This window comes from Alosa sapidissima, chromosome 4, assembly GCF_018492685.1.
Source record: "Alosa sapidissima isolate fAloSap1 chromosome 4, fAloSap1.pri, whole genome shotgun sequence".
Taxonomy (NCBI): Eukaryota; Metazoa; Chordata; class Actinopteri; order Clupeiformes; family Clupeidae; genus Alosa; species Alosa sapidissima.
In genome coordinates this window covers 37,591,628-37,608,026 of record NC_055960.1, presented here as the reverse complement: position 1 = coordinate 37,608,026, position 16,399 = coordinate 37,591,628, and the positions used below count along the sequence as shown (strand labels likewise).

Genomic DNA, 16,399 nt, shown 5'->3' with positions numbered 1-16,399 from the left:
TGACAACCAAACACTGGACCTCTGGTAAACATGTTTTTAATCTGTTAAATAAAAAAACAAAACAAATCAACTTCCATTGAAAAACAAAATGCTACCATTCACAATTTTAAAAGGATTCTCTTTACAAATCGAACGTAAATATGAAAACGGCAGGGAAAAGGGGCATCGTCTGAGGAAGAAATACTTTACAAATTGATCATTTTTTTCCTAAAAAAGTGTACAAAATAAAATACTAAAACTGTACATATATACAAAAATTTGATAGTAAAATTGCATATTCTGCTTCATTATTACTTAAATCATTATTTTAAATAGTCAGTAACTTGTGCCTATGTTGATGAAGGATGGGAAGCCGGATTCAGACTTCCAAATATGAGAACAGGACTGCTGTTGATCCTGTTGAGAGCGTGAGTGGCAGACTGCTGCTATGCTATGCTATGCTCACACCGGCAGAGGACACCTCGGAGAACCTGATTTCACAGACGGGATCCTAATCAATCCCATGGCCATGGGTAACTTTCCTCCTCATCCCTCCCCCACCCCCTTCCCTCACTCCCCAAACACATGGTTAAGAGAACAACAAAAACCCAAAGAAATCAACATTTGTCTCAACGGACCAGGGAGGAGTAGGTGCCCCCTTTTCCTCATGGAGCGAGCGTGTAGGTTTTCTTTTTTTTTTTTCTCTGTTTGGCAAATTCGTGCCAAGCTTGATGATGGGTCCCACTGAGAATTGTGTCAGGATAGGATGAGCGTCACAAAGGGGGAAAAAAAAAACAGGCCTGAGGCGTCTCCACATCTCCAGCGACAAGGCCACCCAGCGCTGAGAGAATGGTTGGTTGGTTGGTTGGTAATGAGACGCGTGCATGTGTGCAGTAGCACTGTGTGGGCCAGGTGGGGCACTGTAGCGCTGTGTGGCGGGTGAGGCGTGGGCGCAGAGCTCGAGTGTGCCAAGGGTGCCGCTGGGTCACGCTCTGGTCTCAGCAACAGCAGGACACACACACTTACACACTTACGTAGCGCAACATGCAAAACAACTGCTCCTGGACCTACTGCACTCACTTCATTCAAGTTTTCCATGACCCTGATGTAATACACAACTAAAAAAAATCACAACACACATACACACAGTTGCCGATGTGAACACACAAACGCACACACACAGACATATACAATTTTCCTATATATGTAGAAATATCCCACACAGAATGAAAATGAATGATAATCCATTTATCGCAGCTAAACTTCTCCTGTTCTCTGCCCCTCAAAACAACCAGGGATGCGATGGCCCAGCATCTCTGGGAGTATGGGGTTGGCGTGGAAACAGAAAGTGGTCCCAACAGCACACAACTGGCTCCACGAGAGGGGGGGGGGGGGGGGATCTGAACAACACACCTATTGGGGAACGGGAGTCGTTGAAAAGTCTCTGTGGGTCTTCACAGTGAGGCGCAGTGATTCACAATGACTCGGCCACATACAGGGGTTCAGGGATTGGGTGGGCTGGGGGGTGGTCACCAGGCGGTGACAGTGCTGGTGTTGATGGGGTAGAGAAGTCCACTAACTGCCCAAGGGTGGGGGCCGCCAGGCGAGGTCAGGAGAGAGGCTATCTGACCACTCTTCTCCTCTTGCCCCTCGTGGACCTTGCAGGCTTGGGCAGTGCTATCTGATGGAAGAAGAAGAAAAATAAACTCAGATGGCATCTCAGGATCGAGAGCAAACGCTGCCTTTCAAGTAGACAGGAGTAGAATCTTTGGTGAAGTTTTGGATAATGTTAGGTCAGTTATCTCTCTTTCAATAAAATCACAATAAGCAAAGCTCGGAGACACAGCAGGTCTATTTTTTTTCTAATCCTGTCTTGAAGCAACAATGTGGATCTCCGCGACTATGACACAGTCGGCGGTTTTCCCCCACAAAAACACTCCGAAATAGATGTGACAGCCGAGTGAAAAGAACAATCATACTGTGCTGCCTAAGCAGAATGTGGATCTCTCACTACATGAGTCATATTGAACTATGACTACATTAATTGTTAACTCACTCAGTCCACAAACCTCAGTAATATCAACAATCCATGCACCAGCACAAGCACCAAATCAGCATGTGGTCTACAGCCACAGTTGAAATATGCTGCAAAGTAAGAGCCTTACTGTAACTTGTGGTTCCTCTATGATGCTGTCTAGACCCCCAGGTCCTTCTGCCACCCTCTCAAGTCTACCAGGGCAACAAAAAAAAACATTTAAAAGATGATGTTAGGAGAAACCATCCATGCAGGAAATGTTTATTAAATATGTACTAAAATGTGCTAAATAGGTAGTGAGTTCAGCAGCAATAAGCTCAGCTGTGAAAGCTTACACTTGTTTCCTCTTCCTTCCTCTCCGGCCTCCTGTCCGTGTGGCGGACTCCTGAAAGAGAGAAGAGTCGAGCGGTGAGCGTCCCCGCTGGAGAGGAGTCACTCAAGACACATGGTTATACATACAGAAATATAGACTCTATAAAGACTTTATATTATAGAGATTATGCTGCACTGACATTTTGAAGAAATACTTTTGATGTCTCGAAACTACCAAACTCCTCCAGATGGCAAAGCTAGAATGTGCTTTTTGCTAAATGAGCAGGGAACTGCTTAAGTCAGGGGTGGGCCTTAGAGGGAAGCCAGTAGGCTTTTGTTCAGTAGGAGTCTCCGGACTGTCAACTCTTGTTACATAAAGTTGAAGTGAATGTGAAAGGGAAAGTTGCCTGGAATCTAGCAGACACTTTTATCCAAAGGGACACGCAATGGCGGGAATCAAACCCTGGCTTACCAGTGGTCAGGTAGTTTTGTTACTGCTGCTCCACAGCCTGTACAGGCAAGTGAGATCATGCCTGTAGTATGCGACCAACCACACCACCAACACATGCACACAGACTCAGTTTCCCCATGTCCGTTTCATCTCGTTACATGCTTCTAAAGTCATGCTCTGCCTGAGCCCTCTAAGAGTAATCATCACCACTCCCAACGACCACACTGACCCGTCCACTCACTCTCACCTTCCCCGAGTCTGCTTCATTGGACACCGCGCTGTCCTGCGTGGGCTCAGCGTTAGCGCGGGGGCTGAGGTAGCCTTGCGGCTGCGTTCGGCCCCCGTCCCCCTCCTCCCGCTCCTCCTGGAGGCCCGTCCCCGCGGCCAGCCCGTTGCTGTAGACGCACAGTGAGGACGAGCCGTCCGTCTTGGCCTCCTCGAGGAAGGCGGGCGGCAGCGGCAGCGTCTGCGGCGGCGCTTGGTCGTCGTGTCCCTCCGAGCCCCCCCCCGCCGGCTTGCTGGGCGGCGGCGTGGACGAGGCGTCCTCGCTGAGCTTGGGCGTTCCGCGGGCCGGCGACTGCGCCGCCTCCATGCCCAGGCGCGACAGGTCCGAGTTGTGCACGGAGCAGGCCCGGCGCGGGCTCAGGGACGGCGGAGCGCTTGGCTGGGCCAGCAGGGCGGGGAGGTCCGGCGCCGGGAAGGACAGCGGGTTGGAGGACGAGGAGGAGGAGGAGGAGGAGGAGGCTCCGCCCGACACACCGCCACCTCCGCCCAGCGCGTCGGGGTCCTTTCCGCTGACCTGCAGGAAGGAGGTGTAGATGGTGTCCATGAAGGAGCCGTAGGGGTCAAACAGCGCCCCGGCGGCGGCGCTCTCCCGCTGTGGGGGCTGAGCGCTCTGGACGTGGCCTGGGTTGGGCACGGGCTCCTGGGCCAGCTGGCTGACCGGAATGTCCTCTTCCTGGGGCGCGTTGGTGGCTTCGGCCAGGCCCAGCTGTTTGTCCACGGTGAGGGTGGGGCCCATGTTAAGCTGGCCAGAAAACAGACAGGTCAAGTGAAGCTCATCATTTCTGACCAAATCCTATAAGCACCAATGAAGCCTCACAAATCCACACAGAGGGTAGCAGTAGGTTTTAGTTTAATGCCATAATCAGCACCTAGCGCTAAATCACGGCAGGCAAGAAGGTATTATTAAAAACTACATAAATTAAAGATTAAAACAAACAAGTGAATAAAATTGCATGATAAAATAAAATAAAAATCTCATGTGACTCTTTAGACCCACGTGATGAAAATGGCATAACGTTTTGCACACACACAGTGTGTGAGACGTGCGCCTCACCTGTAGGCTGTTGATGAGGCAGGCTAGTGGGTTAAGGGCACCCTGGCCTTGGGGCAGAGGAACGCCCAGCGCAGGGCCGGGCACTTGGGGCAGCAGCAAAGGTCCTGCACCCAGTAAACTGTGGAGGCCACTGATGTTGCCCAGGGCTGTCAGGTCACCTGGAGAAGACATGAAAACGTTCTCCGTAAACTCGTTTTGGTCGACCTAATCATGCACCCGGCAGATTTTTCCAACTAAAAAACAAAAGAAATACCCCCCTAAAAAATGCGATCCATTATGGTGTGTCTGTGAACACAGCATGGGACTCATTAACCACCATGCTAAACAAATAAAACGATGGAGCCTGAAAGTCATTTAGCTGTGCAACCCGGCAAAGGAGCTGTTTGCTCTCTTTTAATGACGGCAATCACACGGCCACCAAATCACCGAATCAGCGGGAGACGGCACATTTTAATTAACGTGTGGCAACCCAGCTCAGACGGCTGACAGGAGGACTCACTCATCCGCGCGCGATGGAAAATACCTTGAGGGGAGAAAGTCGTTAATTTTGGCAAAGAGCAGTTTGATGACGACTTCATAATGACACAACAACGGAGCAGAGGGCAAACAACACACTGAATCTTGGACCAATTGTTGTCATTCCAAACCTGAGATTTCTACGACAAACACTTCTCGTTATCTACCGACTGATTCAACTGGAGGAAACTCGACAAAGCCTATTTGACCAGTCCGTCAGGCACGTACCCATCATCCCTGGGGGGAGCAGAGGGGGCAGGAGTGGAGGGTTCTGGCCATTGCTCTTGTCCTGTTCGGTCAGGGGCACCAGAGAGTTCATTTCTTCAGGCACAGCGCTGGGCAGCAGAGGGGCGCAGGGGACAGAGGTAGAGCCTGCCGAAGGGCTGGAGACAGTCCCCTAGAACACACACGCACGCGCGCACAACACACACACACACACACACACACACACACACACACACACACACACACACACACACACACACACAGACTTTAAAACAGAGAGACGGGGGACTTCTGATGTTTGAGACAAGACATGCCATTGTACCCATGCATGTTAGCACTACAGATAATATTAGAGGAATCCACACTACATCTACAGGTGTGAGTGCAGGTCAGTTAGAGCAGGTCAGTTAGAGCAGCGTAAAGGACATTTAGAAGGTGCTGCGTGTGCCGCCATGTTGGAGCGGTCGCACATATGGGAACATGTGTGGCATTCGGGCGCTACTCCCAGCATGCAACGTGCTAAGGAAGGGGGGCGTTGAGTCAGGCACTGGCAAGCATGCACTGCGGGCGGGTGGACGCGGGGGCGGGGGGGTACCTGAGAGTGAGCCGGCGGGGAGTGTTGGGTGGGGAGGGGGTCAGCAGGGCCGAGCGCGGCGGCCAGCAGCGCGGGGTTAAGGGAGAGGAAGGCCGGAGGGGGGAGGGGTGCGGAGAGCAGGAGGGACTGCGGGGCCGAGAGAGCCCCGGCGTCGCCCGCCGTCACCAGGCCCTGGAGTGCCTCCAGGAGCCCGGGGCCCGTCAGCACCGAGTCCAGCAGCCCCGGCGTCTTATCGAGCGACAGGCCGTCCGGCAGCGGGGCGAACGCCGCCCCCCCCGGCTGATGCTGCTGCTGCGACTGCATGTCCAGGTTGAGCTGTCCGAGGCCGGCTAGCGGCAGCATGGTGGCCGCGTGCTGCTGGCTGAGCAGCAGAGACGCCATGAGCAGGGCCTGGAGGCTGGGCTTGTCTCCGGCGTCGCCCGGCGAACCCTGGACAGCCACACCGGCAGCAGCAGTAGGCGGAGGCGGCGGGGGGGGGTTTAGCAGACTAATGAGATTGACTGGAAAGTCTCCCTGAGCTCCTGATAGAGACGGTAAGATGTTTAGCTGGGAGGTCTGGTTGAGCAGGCCTGCTTGTTGCAGCTGTTGCTGTTGATGTTGTTGTTGTTGTTGTTGTTGTTGGTGGTGGTGGTGGTGGTGGTGGTGGTGATTTTGCGGGGGCTGTTGTGGCTGGGCCGTTGTTTGTGTGGTCTGCTGTAGCCCCGTCCACAGGGGGAGGGAGCCCAGGAATGGGGGCAGCAGGGAGGGCAGTCCAGAGTTGGCCGAGAGCAGCTGGAGGAGCTGCTCCTGGTTCATGAAGGGGAAGGACTCGGCCAGCTGCAGGGCACTGCACGGGTCGGCCGAGGGGAGAGTCAAGCCCGGGTCAGAGGCACACGGACCCAGCAGCCTGGCCTCGGCGCCGTCCACCGTTTCCACGGACACCAGAGAACCTGAGAGGAGGGGTTATTAAATGTACAGATTATTTGAATATAATAGATAAATATGAAGATTATTTTAATAAAGATTATTCATTTATTTAATTTCGTTTTCTTGAAAAATAACCAAAAATGCCCGAAATGGGAATCCAAGGCAATCTACACTGCTATCATATTAAGTGAAATGCCCACAAACGAAGCAGTCAGGCAGGCTTTGTAGTGATTTGTGTTCAGGCTGCATGTAAGAGGCAGTGTGCACCATCTAGCCAAACTAGTGTTTTGAAATATCAAATGAAACGGCCCTTAATATAAATACTAAATACTTCAAACGTAACATAATAACATGAGTGACCACAATACACGACACCTTACCGGAATAACTTTCCCTTCATGTCCAACATAAACATCCAGTGTTTTGCCAGATGTTTGATCGAGGAATGAGTCAAAATAATGTGGTGGGTGTGTTAGGGGCGCCACAAAGGTTGGCCGTTGCAGGTCTCTAGTGAGCCGCGCATGCTGTAATGATTAGCTGCCTTGCTCATCACTCTCACTGTTGTGCTTATCGTTAGGTCATTTCTGCTGTCTGACTTCAGAAAGCTCTTTCTTCCTCAGCCAAATAATCCTCTCTTAATAAATTGGACATTACAGAGAAACAGTTGCCCAAACACAGAAAATTTGGCAAAACAAGGCAGGTCTAAAAAACCCACAGCCTGTGGACTTAACATGGGCAGCCAAACCTTTCAGTCCAAGCGCAGAGTAAACAAGCAATCACACTCTCACTCTCCCTTTCTCTCTCTCACCTTCTGCGTCCATCGCCTGACTCTGGGTGGAGTAGCTGACTTCATCGTGAGGTCCGACTCCCAGTTTGGGGCCACACGGGGGCGCAGCGGACAGCTGGCCCAGCAGGCCGAGGATCTGACCGCTGGCGTCCTGTGGTGGACCCGATGGGGCAGTGGTGGCGCGGTGCTGGCTGAGGTTGAGGATATGGCTGGGGCTTGACTTGAGCATGGCTGTGGTGGTGGTGGTGGTGAAGGTGGTGGTGGGGGTGGTGTTAATGGCAGCGTCCATCTCCTCAGCCATGGCCATCAGGGGGAACGAGTGTGCAGAGGGCAGCTGAGGTGGGCTCTCCAGAGCCGGTACGAGGCTTTGGGCCAGCTGCTGCTGCTGAGCGGTTTGCATGTGCGGAGCGTCGCAGTGGTCAAGGGGTTGCACCACGAGGCCGGCCACAGGGGACGGCGCGTGGGCCAGCCGGCCGTTGTTGTTGTTGGCGGGGCCGAGGGGGGAGGAAGAGGAGGAGCAGGAGGAGGAAGAGGAGGACTGCGTGGCGATTGCGGAAGCCTGGGCGTTCTGCATGCTGAGGAGCTGCAGGAGAGCTGAGAGCGGCTGGGACGGCGACGGCGTCGCTAGGGGCTGGACCGCGGGGCCAAGCCGCCGGAGGTCCTCCGCGTCCGCCTGCTTGGGGAGGCCAGGGGGGAGAGAGCAGTTGTGGGGGGCGGAAGGGCACTGCTGCGCGGGGAAGTGTTCCGAGGACGGAGGGGGGAGCAGAGGGGTGCTGGGGGAGGGGGAGGGGGAGGAGGAGGAAGGGGAGGAGGAAGGGGAGGGGACGGAGCTGGGGGCGGGCAGAGCGCAGAGGTCTCCGACGGCCCTCAGGCTGTGCAGCTGCGACTCCTTGAGCATGCTGAGCACCGTGGGAGACCGGCGCTGGCGCTTGCGGCGCGAGACCTTGTCCGCCGTGGTCAGCGCCAGCGGCAGGGTCTGGCCGAGGGCCTGGGAGGGGAGCGACGGGGAGTGGGGAAGCAGGAAGGCGGTCATGGGGAGTGGCCGAGCGCTGGAGGGGGGGAGGCTACTGTTTAAAGTGCTTATCAATACCTTGGATTGCTGGGGGTCCTTCTCGGGGCCCGCGCAGGACGTCACGCCACCGTCCACAGCGCCGCCCAGAGTCTGGCTCTTCTGGCTGGCCATTTGGGCCTTGGCGGCGGCCGAGAGCAGGCTGCTGGCCGGGAACGAGGAGACGTGCTGCGGGGTCTTCTGCAGGCCCAGGAACCCGCCGGCCGCCCCAGCCGAACCGTGGACCGACGACCCCGGGCCGGGCGCCGCCGCCGGACCGTTCTTCCTGTCGCCGCCGGCCACGAAATGGGACAGATTTTGGGGTACCTGAAAGTTGCTTTGGTTGCTGGGGTGCTGCGGTGGAGCAGGGCCGGCGGCGCTGCAGTCTTTGTAGTGCTGCAACATGCCCTCCAGGCGCCCGCGGGGGCTCGCCGGACGCAGGGGGACTTTGGGCGAGAGGCAGGGCACGGCGTTGGGGGGCAGCGGCGAGCGTGCCGGGCAGGGCGGCTTAGCGCCCCCCAGAGGCCCCGCGACGACGACGCCTTGCTCAGAGAGCGTGGAGGAGGCGGAGGAGTGGCGTGAGCGCTGGTGGGGAGAGGTAGCGTCCAGGGGCCTGGAGGGCGACAGGCACAGGGAGATGGGCGAGGGCGACTTGACGCCGCTTCCCTGCTGCTGCTGCTGATGGCTCTGTCCGGGCCTTCCTCCCGTCATGGTCAGAGACAAAGCGGACGGCGAGGACGAGGCAGAGAGCGCGACGTCCAGCGATAAGACGCTGCCCGGGTGGGTCCCCAGCTTTGACGAGCCCGGCGACCCCGAGGCCTGGGGCAGCCTTTGGATGATGGTGTGAGGCGTGGAGGGACGGGCGCACCACGGAGGCACGCCGTAGCCCGCCGAGTTGCAACCGGGGGAAGACGACGACGGCCTCTTTGAGACGACCGCGCCCTCGGAGGACAGGAGAGCGTTGGAGTGAGCCAAGGATCCGTTGTGGTGGAGTGTCATTGTAGGAGACACGGGGAAGCTGCTGCTTGCTCCGCAAGGGGCCGGGCTGCTGTTGGACCTGGACTGAGCAGAGAGTCGAGGTTGGACTGAATAAGTGCAGTGGCCTCCGTCTTCCATCCGGACTCCCAGAGGGCCCCCTCTCTCCATGGAACAGAAGGAGCTCCCTAACAAGACAACACACACACACACACACACACACACACACACACACACAGTTACAGTGAAACCTGGCCAAACACAAATTCCGTCCTTAGCCTAAAAAACCTTACTATGCAGCACATTACATTTATGCTTACTTTTGCCAAAGCAAAGATGTACTGTCTGAGTTCATGTTTTTACAATCTACTTCAGCAATCTTATGCTAACTCTAGAGTGTGTTGACACAGAGCTAATCGGCGGCTTGTACCGGGGCCGTGGAGAGGAAGCTGGGAGGCCTGCATACTGCGACACAGTGCTGCCATGGCGACCACTTTCCTGCGGTGGTTGCAGAGCTTCGTCATGTCCTCCTCGGCCTTGCCAGGCTGTTGGCTCTGTGGCCTCACTACAGCCACCGGGTCAAAGCTAAAGACCTGAGGGGGGACCAGGAGACAGTCGGACAGAGTCAGAGACCAGACCAGACCAGACGAGCCTGTGACCTTGAAAAGGGAGGCCAGTCACAGGCTCATGGCCACACAACATGACGTGTCCGTCCTTAAGGGTCCCTTTCCTAGATTACTGGTCAAGCTGATTTCATGCACTCATTCTGCCAATATGGCTTATTTCTAAAATGGTTTGCCATAAAAAAAGCAAGAGAACAACATGGATCACATTCACAATGATTATTAGCTCCATAAAAAACTACCAATCATTTCAACACAGATTAATATCTCATCTCCAATAATGTCACAATGCTTTACCAGAGGAATCAGCACACATATCTACGGGTTCCTACCTTGTGGATGACCAGTGGGCACTCCAACCCACACTTACACGTGCTGTCTGTCAGCAGGTACGCCCTAACCTCTTCCACTGAGGACAGGATGGTGCCACTTGGGCTGCAACCGAGAACAAACAAACGTGAAATGAGCAATTTGCTAGGGTCAAAAACAATGTAATGGCATGTTGAGTATGCTAGCCATCACTGCAATTGTGTCCCTTAAAATGACAACATATTCTGTTCAACTCAATATATTTGTTCTACTTTTATTGCATATTTGTATTGTTTTTGCATTGGTTTTGTTTGTTTGTTTGTTTGTCTGCACAAACATGCGTTGCTACTCTGCTCACCTGATGTAGGCCACCGCCCCGTCCTCCAATTTTCTCTGCCAACCCACGGGCACCTGTGCTGTCCGTGTGGGGACGCCATCTTTGTCTCCAGCAGCACACTCACTACCTCCCGTCATTTTCTGCTCACAGGCTTCCAGCACCTTCCACGGAGAGCAGACAAATGTGCAAGTGTTCATTAAAAAGCAGTGCCAAGAAGAATGATTACAGAACAGAGGGTATCGCCTATGTACAATATATAAAATACCTACAGTTGAGGCAACAGCAACCTAGATATGTGACACCACAGAGATTAGAATAAATAGAAATGCCAGTTAAGTCATCACCTTTTCATCTTCATATAGCCCTGGTCAGTAGCGTCCAAGGAATCCAGCTCTCAGAGGACATGTTCACAGAGCAGAGCTGTACACACTGGGACACCGATCCAGCTGACTGCCTGCCTGCGCTCACGCCCTCTCTGCTGTTCTGCTCTACTCGTGCGCTCTGTTGAAGCCTGGGAATTTCCCCGTCTGGAGAGTCAAATAAAAAGAATGCACTAAGATAGTTAGCAACACAAAGATTCACAGGTGCTCCATTTCTCACTATTGTGTTAGTGGACATATATTCCTGTAAACACTAATTGTGCATGGACATACATAAACCTTTACAAAAACAATGACGCGCACAAAAGAAATACATGGATTATCCTTCCAAATGTATTCAACTATGTCAGACTGGTGCCTTCTTGAGCAGGATCTCTCAAGTGTTAGGCTTACACAAACAAGCCATCAGTTGGTAAGGAGAAGTGAGGATAACAGTGGGTGTGAAATGTGTCACTGGGTTCTGTTTGATGTCCTGGAAGCAACCTTTTCTCCACACGTGAGAGTGCAACTACCAGGGGAAGAGTGCAAAAAGGAAAGGAAACAGGAAAGAATTAAAAATCAAAGCCAGAAAAACAACAGAAAGAGTGTGTTTTCTGTAGCCTATATGTCTAGGGAATTAGAGGGGTCTTGGAAAGAGAGTAACTCGTATACATTTATTTACAGACATAACCACAATGCAGTGCAACTTAACACAGTACAGCTGTATGGCACCCATACATGTGCTGTACTGATCTCGAAAAAGGTTATAACGTTAGCTGGTTAGCAACATTAAATGTGGTAAATTTGGTCCAGAAGTGGACTATTTAATGCTACAAAGAGACAGTAAAATAAGGTAACCATTGCACTTCGAGATTAGAAGAGCAGACACAGACTAAAGCATAACATACCGAGACACACTACCACAGTTGCTCCTCTTACTGAACAATAGCTTCTACCCCGAAAGTCAGTGACAATCTTTATCAAAAACATGTTGATATTTATTACATATCTAGACCATTACTAAAGTTAGCAGGCTAATCTGATGGATCTTTCCTGAGTGTAAACAAATCAACCATAGCATTTTAGCTTCCCAGATACCTGGAAAAGATGCACAGTAGACGCTGTTATGCATACCATATGACCTCTAATGATAAAACAAGGAGCTGACCGACGTCTAAGTTCACGACCTTTATTAGTGCAAATTACTGGAGCAAAATGTACAAATATATTCTTAGCTAGCTGGCTTGGCTAACTTGCTAGCTAATACAACATACCTCTGTTTACGAAGTTTCCTGTTCCTTCGCCGCGCTGCAGTGCAGAAGCTAGAGATAGCAATAGCTAGCTAGCTAGTTGACAGAGTTTAGTTGCAAGGGCTGCTGTTATAACCGTTATTTTATGAAACGATCATAATTTTTTTGTTAAATTGTTCGTCTCTTAGGCGTGTACCATCGGCCCGTCCTGTTTAAAAACAAAGAGCAATAACGATGGGTTTTATTGCGCCCGTTGCATTGTCGCAAATGACTTTAATTTCGAGATGATCCTTGTCGGTCGTAGCGGGTGCGATCGTTCCATTCAAACCCGAAACATCGACTCAAACTTCATTTGGGCGTGCAACCATGTCTTCTGATATGATTTGGACTCAATTGTGTACCTTTTGCTTTATCCTTGTTTCCAAGTTCCTATTTTTTCCTTAGGATTCCGTGCCAAAAAAATAATGGAGTTTCCTCTCAGACATGCGCAGTCGCCTAGGGACGGTCTTGGGAATTCCATACCCAAAATGCACCGCGCCCAACACGGCACCACCACGGCAACATTCTAGAGTGGAAGAGTGGAATCTTGTCCTTTGTTACAGTATCATGTAAGCAGCCTTGTCCGGTGATACAATGACACATTTATGCGTTGATACAATGTAAAAGCGCTGACTTTTGACAAAAGATCAATGAGAAAAATCAGAGAATCCGGTCCAGACAAGGGGAAAACTGGGGTAAGCTAAGGTAAAGGGACCGAATCAAAACTGCCAATTTAGTCAAGAACAAAGGTCAGCAACATGAACATGGTCATGCGACCACAGTGTAAATTAAAATCACATAGCTATAATAATTTGGTTGATAAAACACATCATATTCTGTAACATAATGGGTGAAGTGTAGATCAGTGTGTGTTTAAGTTTGTTAAACATGGCCAACATAAGATACTGCATAGTAGATCAATGGCCTGCCAAGATGTAGGTAGGCCATTGATCTGACTGAATAAAACAAACAAACAAACAAAATAAAATAATGACAATAATAAATGTAAGCATCATATCTCACAATTTACTGATTCAAAATGATAAAGAGGTGAGTAGCAGCTTTTGAGGTCAGTCATGTATTATTGGATGATAACACACATCTAAGAACACATAGGGCCTCCCCTAATTTAAATGCTGGACAAATTGCAAGGTGCAAAGTGTGTCTATTGTTAATTATGCCGAATCTTTTCAGTAGTTTAATGCCATGAGAAAGACGTTAAAGCACAAACATCAGTAGATCAGCTCAGTGCCCATCACACTACATTATGGATTTAATTCAGACACTGCTCATTGACTGACTTTGCACTTTGCACTTGACGTTTGATAAACAAAGCCGGCACAAAATACTGTATGTAAAAGTATAAGTATATATACTCTTTTGATCCCGTGAGGGAAATTTGGTCTCTGCATTTATCCCAATCCGTGAATTAGTAAAACACACACAGCACACAGTATACACACAAAGTGAGGTGAAGCACACACTAATCCCGGCGCAGTGAGCTGCCTGCATCAACAGCGGCACTCGGGGAGCAGTGAGGGGTTAGGTGCCTTGCTCAAGGGCACTTCAGCCATGTCTACTGGTTGGGTTCGAACCAGCAACCCTCCGGTTACAGGTCCGAAGTGCTAACCAGTAGGCCACGGCTGCCCACAATGAAAAGCCTGCTAGTTTAACTACCTGAAGTAATGCATAATATATTAACAGCATAATATTAACATATTGTAAGCACCAAATCTAAAGACTGAAACAAGACTCCAAATCTAAGGCGTGTATGGCAGATTTTGTCAACAGTGCCACAGCAGAAGACAGACAAGGATTGTGTAGTAAACTTGTTGGGGAAAAAAACCCAAAAGAAACTTATCAGAAGCTAAGTATGTTAAACAAGGCCAACGCAAGATTGTATTGTAAGATGAATCAGTTTAACTGATCAAACTTCCTTCATTATTAAATGTAGGCTATAACATGGCATTATAAGATACACATATTTCATATCACATATCTGATTCAAAATCTATTAAAGTGTGAATGACATCATATTTTGACAGCAGCATTTTGACAAAGAATGTAGACATGGTCAGGCAGGGGGATGATGAAAATGTCATTTGAAGTAAAGTCACATACAGCTATTAAAATATTAAACTCTTATACACAAATTAAAAGGTTCAAATAAAGGGAGTAAGTAGAAAACCAGAAACTGATCGGACGATGAACGGACAACATAACAAGAACAGAAATAGTACCTAGGAGGAAATAGGAGTAGAAATGAAGAGTGAAGAAAAGAGAGAAAAGCTACACAACAAGAATGTTCACAATTCATTCAGTCATTTTTGAAAAATAAAAAACTGAAACTCAAATAATTAATCAAATGCATATGAGTGTGAAACAGACCACTATGGCAAAATCTATATCTTGCAATGTTATAGAAAGATAACACATTCGAGCAGAGATAATTCAATTGGTATTACTCCTGTTCAAAACCACAAATAAAACACAAAATGCAAACCAAATATTGCAGTAATAGAAATCTGACCATGAAATAAAATATAGTATGTTTCTTCTCTTCCCTTTTTGATTTAAAAGAGAACACATAAAGTTTCAAACTTGACCTCTATCTTTATATGTTATTGATGCTGTTGTAGATATTATGGACCAAATAGGCACATAAAATGGTATTCTCTTTTTTATGACAGTTTGTAGGCTGTATCGCATCGTGTATCAACCCGGTAAGATGAGGTGCCGTTCCATAACTTTGATACGCCAGTAGATCTCTGTAAGGTACAAAGGCACTTTTGTATAGAAGAAAATTATATTACATTTTTTAATGTTGGCTCCTTTCAAATGATCTGTATGTCTGTCATGTGTTTGTTACCTGTCTTTGTTAAGAAAATTATTCACTGATACTGTCATAAAAATTAATGTGAATTCATCCTGTTGTATCAATTTAATTAAATAAATAAAATATAAAATTAATATTTAAAAAGAAAGATTTACATGAATAGTCTGAAAATACTGTCGCAGTTTTCTGTCAACATGTCTATTATAGTACCTCTTTTGACATCTGGGTATATTTTACACAGTCGAATACGACACCTGTATCTGTCTCTGTAGCAGATGCCATACCCTTGATGATGATAATATTTCACATTTAATATAATTTATACACAGATGTTTTAGAAGAGTAAACTGAGGCACACTGTCCACATAAGAGGATACACGAGCCACGGGGCGGTGCTTTACCCTGCAACAAGACAACAACCCAGAATGCAGTACACACAAACAAAAGACTTGAGAAGGGGTAAAAGACAGCATGGACACCCAAGTCATGTCCAACACAATCCCGTCTGTAATAATAATAATGAAATGATGATAATAATAATATTCATAAATATAAATATAGCAATGTGCTGCAGCTGGAAAGTTTGTCTTATGAATTTACAAACATAGGATTTGAGGTCACGGACCGTCCTATATTCAGATATAACATGTGGTCTATCCTGTCCATGTCATGTTAACTCCCTTGATAGCTATTGTCTGCCTATGGAGAAAAAAAATTAAAAACTGCATTAAAAAACTTGCTCCTTTTTGTGGTCCGACAGCTTGGAAAAACACTTGAAAGAAAAATGGAATGGTTAAAAAGACAAATATTACTATACGGCAACAATTTAATCTTTTCTATTAGCTTTGTTTACCCACAATTAAAATGTATAGTGGGGATACTCTGAAATGTTTTGTTTTCTGTTTTTAATCTTTTGAGTTATATTACATTTTAATTTTCAGGTATAGTTCTGAGGGTAAAATGTGTTGTGTTCTAGCACAAAAAAAATCTGTTGACTTTATATACTGTTGCCTTACACACACAAAAGCTTATTAGTAGTATTTTGGACAGCACTGTATCAAACTGTGCAACCGACCCGAAAGGAGTCGGGATACAGAGTGACCTTGTTCGGGAGCAGTCAAAAAGCGGACCTCCCCAGTCAAATGGTGTTCATTTGCTTGAGTTTTATTTGCAATTAATGTGCAGTAATAGTTCTGTGTAAGTAGTAGCCTAATGTTTACATCAATATTAGTTTAAATCATCATGAAAATCCTAAAACAACAACAATAACAACATATCCCTGGCTACACGTTCCTTGGTCTGTATTAGATTTTAGTTATTACAGCCTTATTACCATTATTGACAACATTACTGCTGTTGTTTCTAGTATACACTTTCAAACGATAGGCTACTTTAATGTTTGACACTTTATTGGTCTGGGATTGAAGACACACCCTGCTATCCCTGTCAAAGTGGGTTTAATAAGGACACTGGGAAAT

General features: G+C 48.7%; 1 protein-coding gene and 1 long non-coding RNA gene across 4 annotated transcripts; one reads left to right on the top strand and one right to left on the bottom strand.

The window, feature by feature from the left end:
* Window positions 1–20: 20 nt before the first annotated feature.
* Window positions 21–12,534, bottom strand: mbd6 (methyl-CpG binding domain protein 6). Of its 3 annotated transcripts, XM_042088529.1 has the most exons (14): window positions 12,071–12,519; window positions 11,211–11,325; window positions 10,782–10,964; window positions 10,459–10,598; window positions 10,124–10,226; window positions 9,599–9,761; window positions 7,167–9,356; window positions 5,453–6,381; window positions 4,861–5,029; window positions 4,117–4,274; window positions 3,025–3,804; window positions 2,350–2,399; window positions 2,145–2,208; window positions 21–1,660 (listed from the first exon to the last, which is right to left on the bottom strand). In XM_042088529.1, exons 4-14 carry the CDS (start codon window positions 10,572–10,574, stop codon window positions 1,601–1,603), a joined length of 4,782 nt encoding a protein of 1,593 aa, XP_041944463.1. In that variant the 5' UTR covers window positions 10,575–10,598; window positions 10,782–10,964; window positions 11,211–11,325; window positions 12,071–12,519; the 3' UTR covers window positions 21–1,600. The 3 variants fall into 3 exon arrangements, with proteins under 3 accessions (XP_041944463.1, XP_041944464.1, XP_041944462.1); XM_042088530.1 differs by lacking the exon at window positions 11,211–11,325 and having other exon boundaries at window positions 12,448–12,534; XM_042088528.1 differs by lacking the exon at window positions 11,211–11,325.
* Window positions 12,535–12,605: 71 nt separating this feature from the next.
* Window positions 12,606–15,567, top strand: LOC121706632. Its single transcript, XR_006031087.1, has 3 exons — window positions 12,606–12,790; window positions 14,776–14,860; window positions 15,251–15,567. It is a non-coding gene; the product is annotated as an uncharacterized LOC121706632 (long non-coding RNA).
* The last annotated feature ends 832 nt before the right edge of the window (window positions 15,568–16,399 follow it).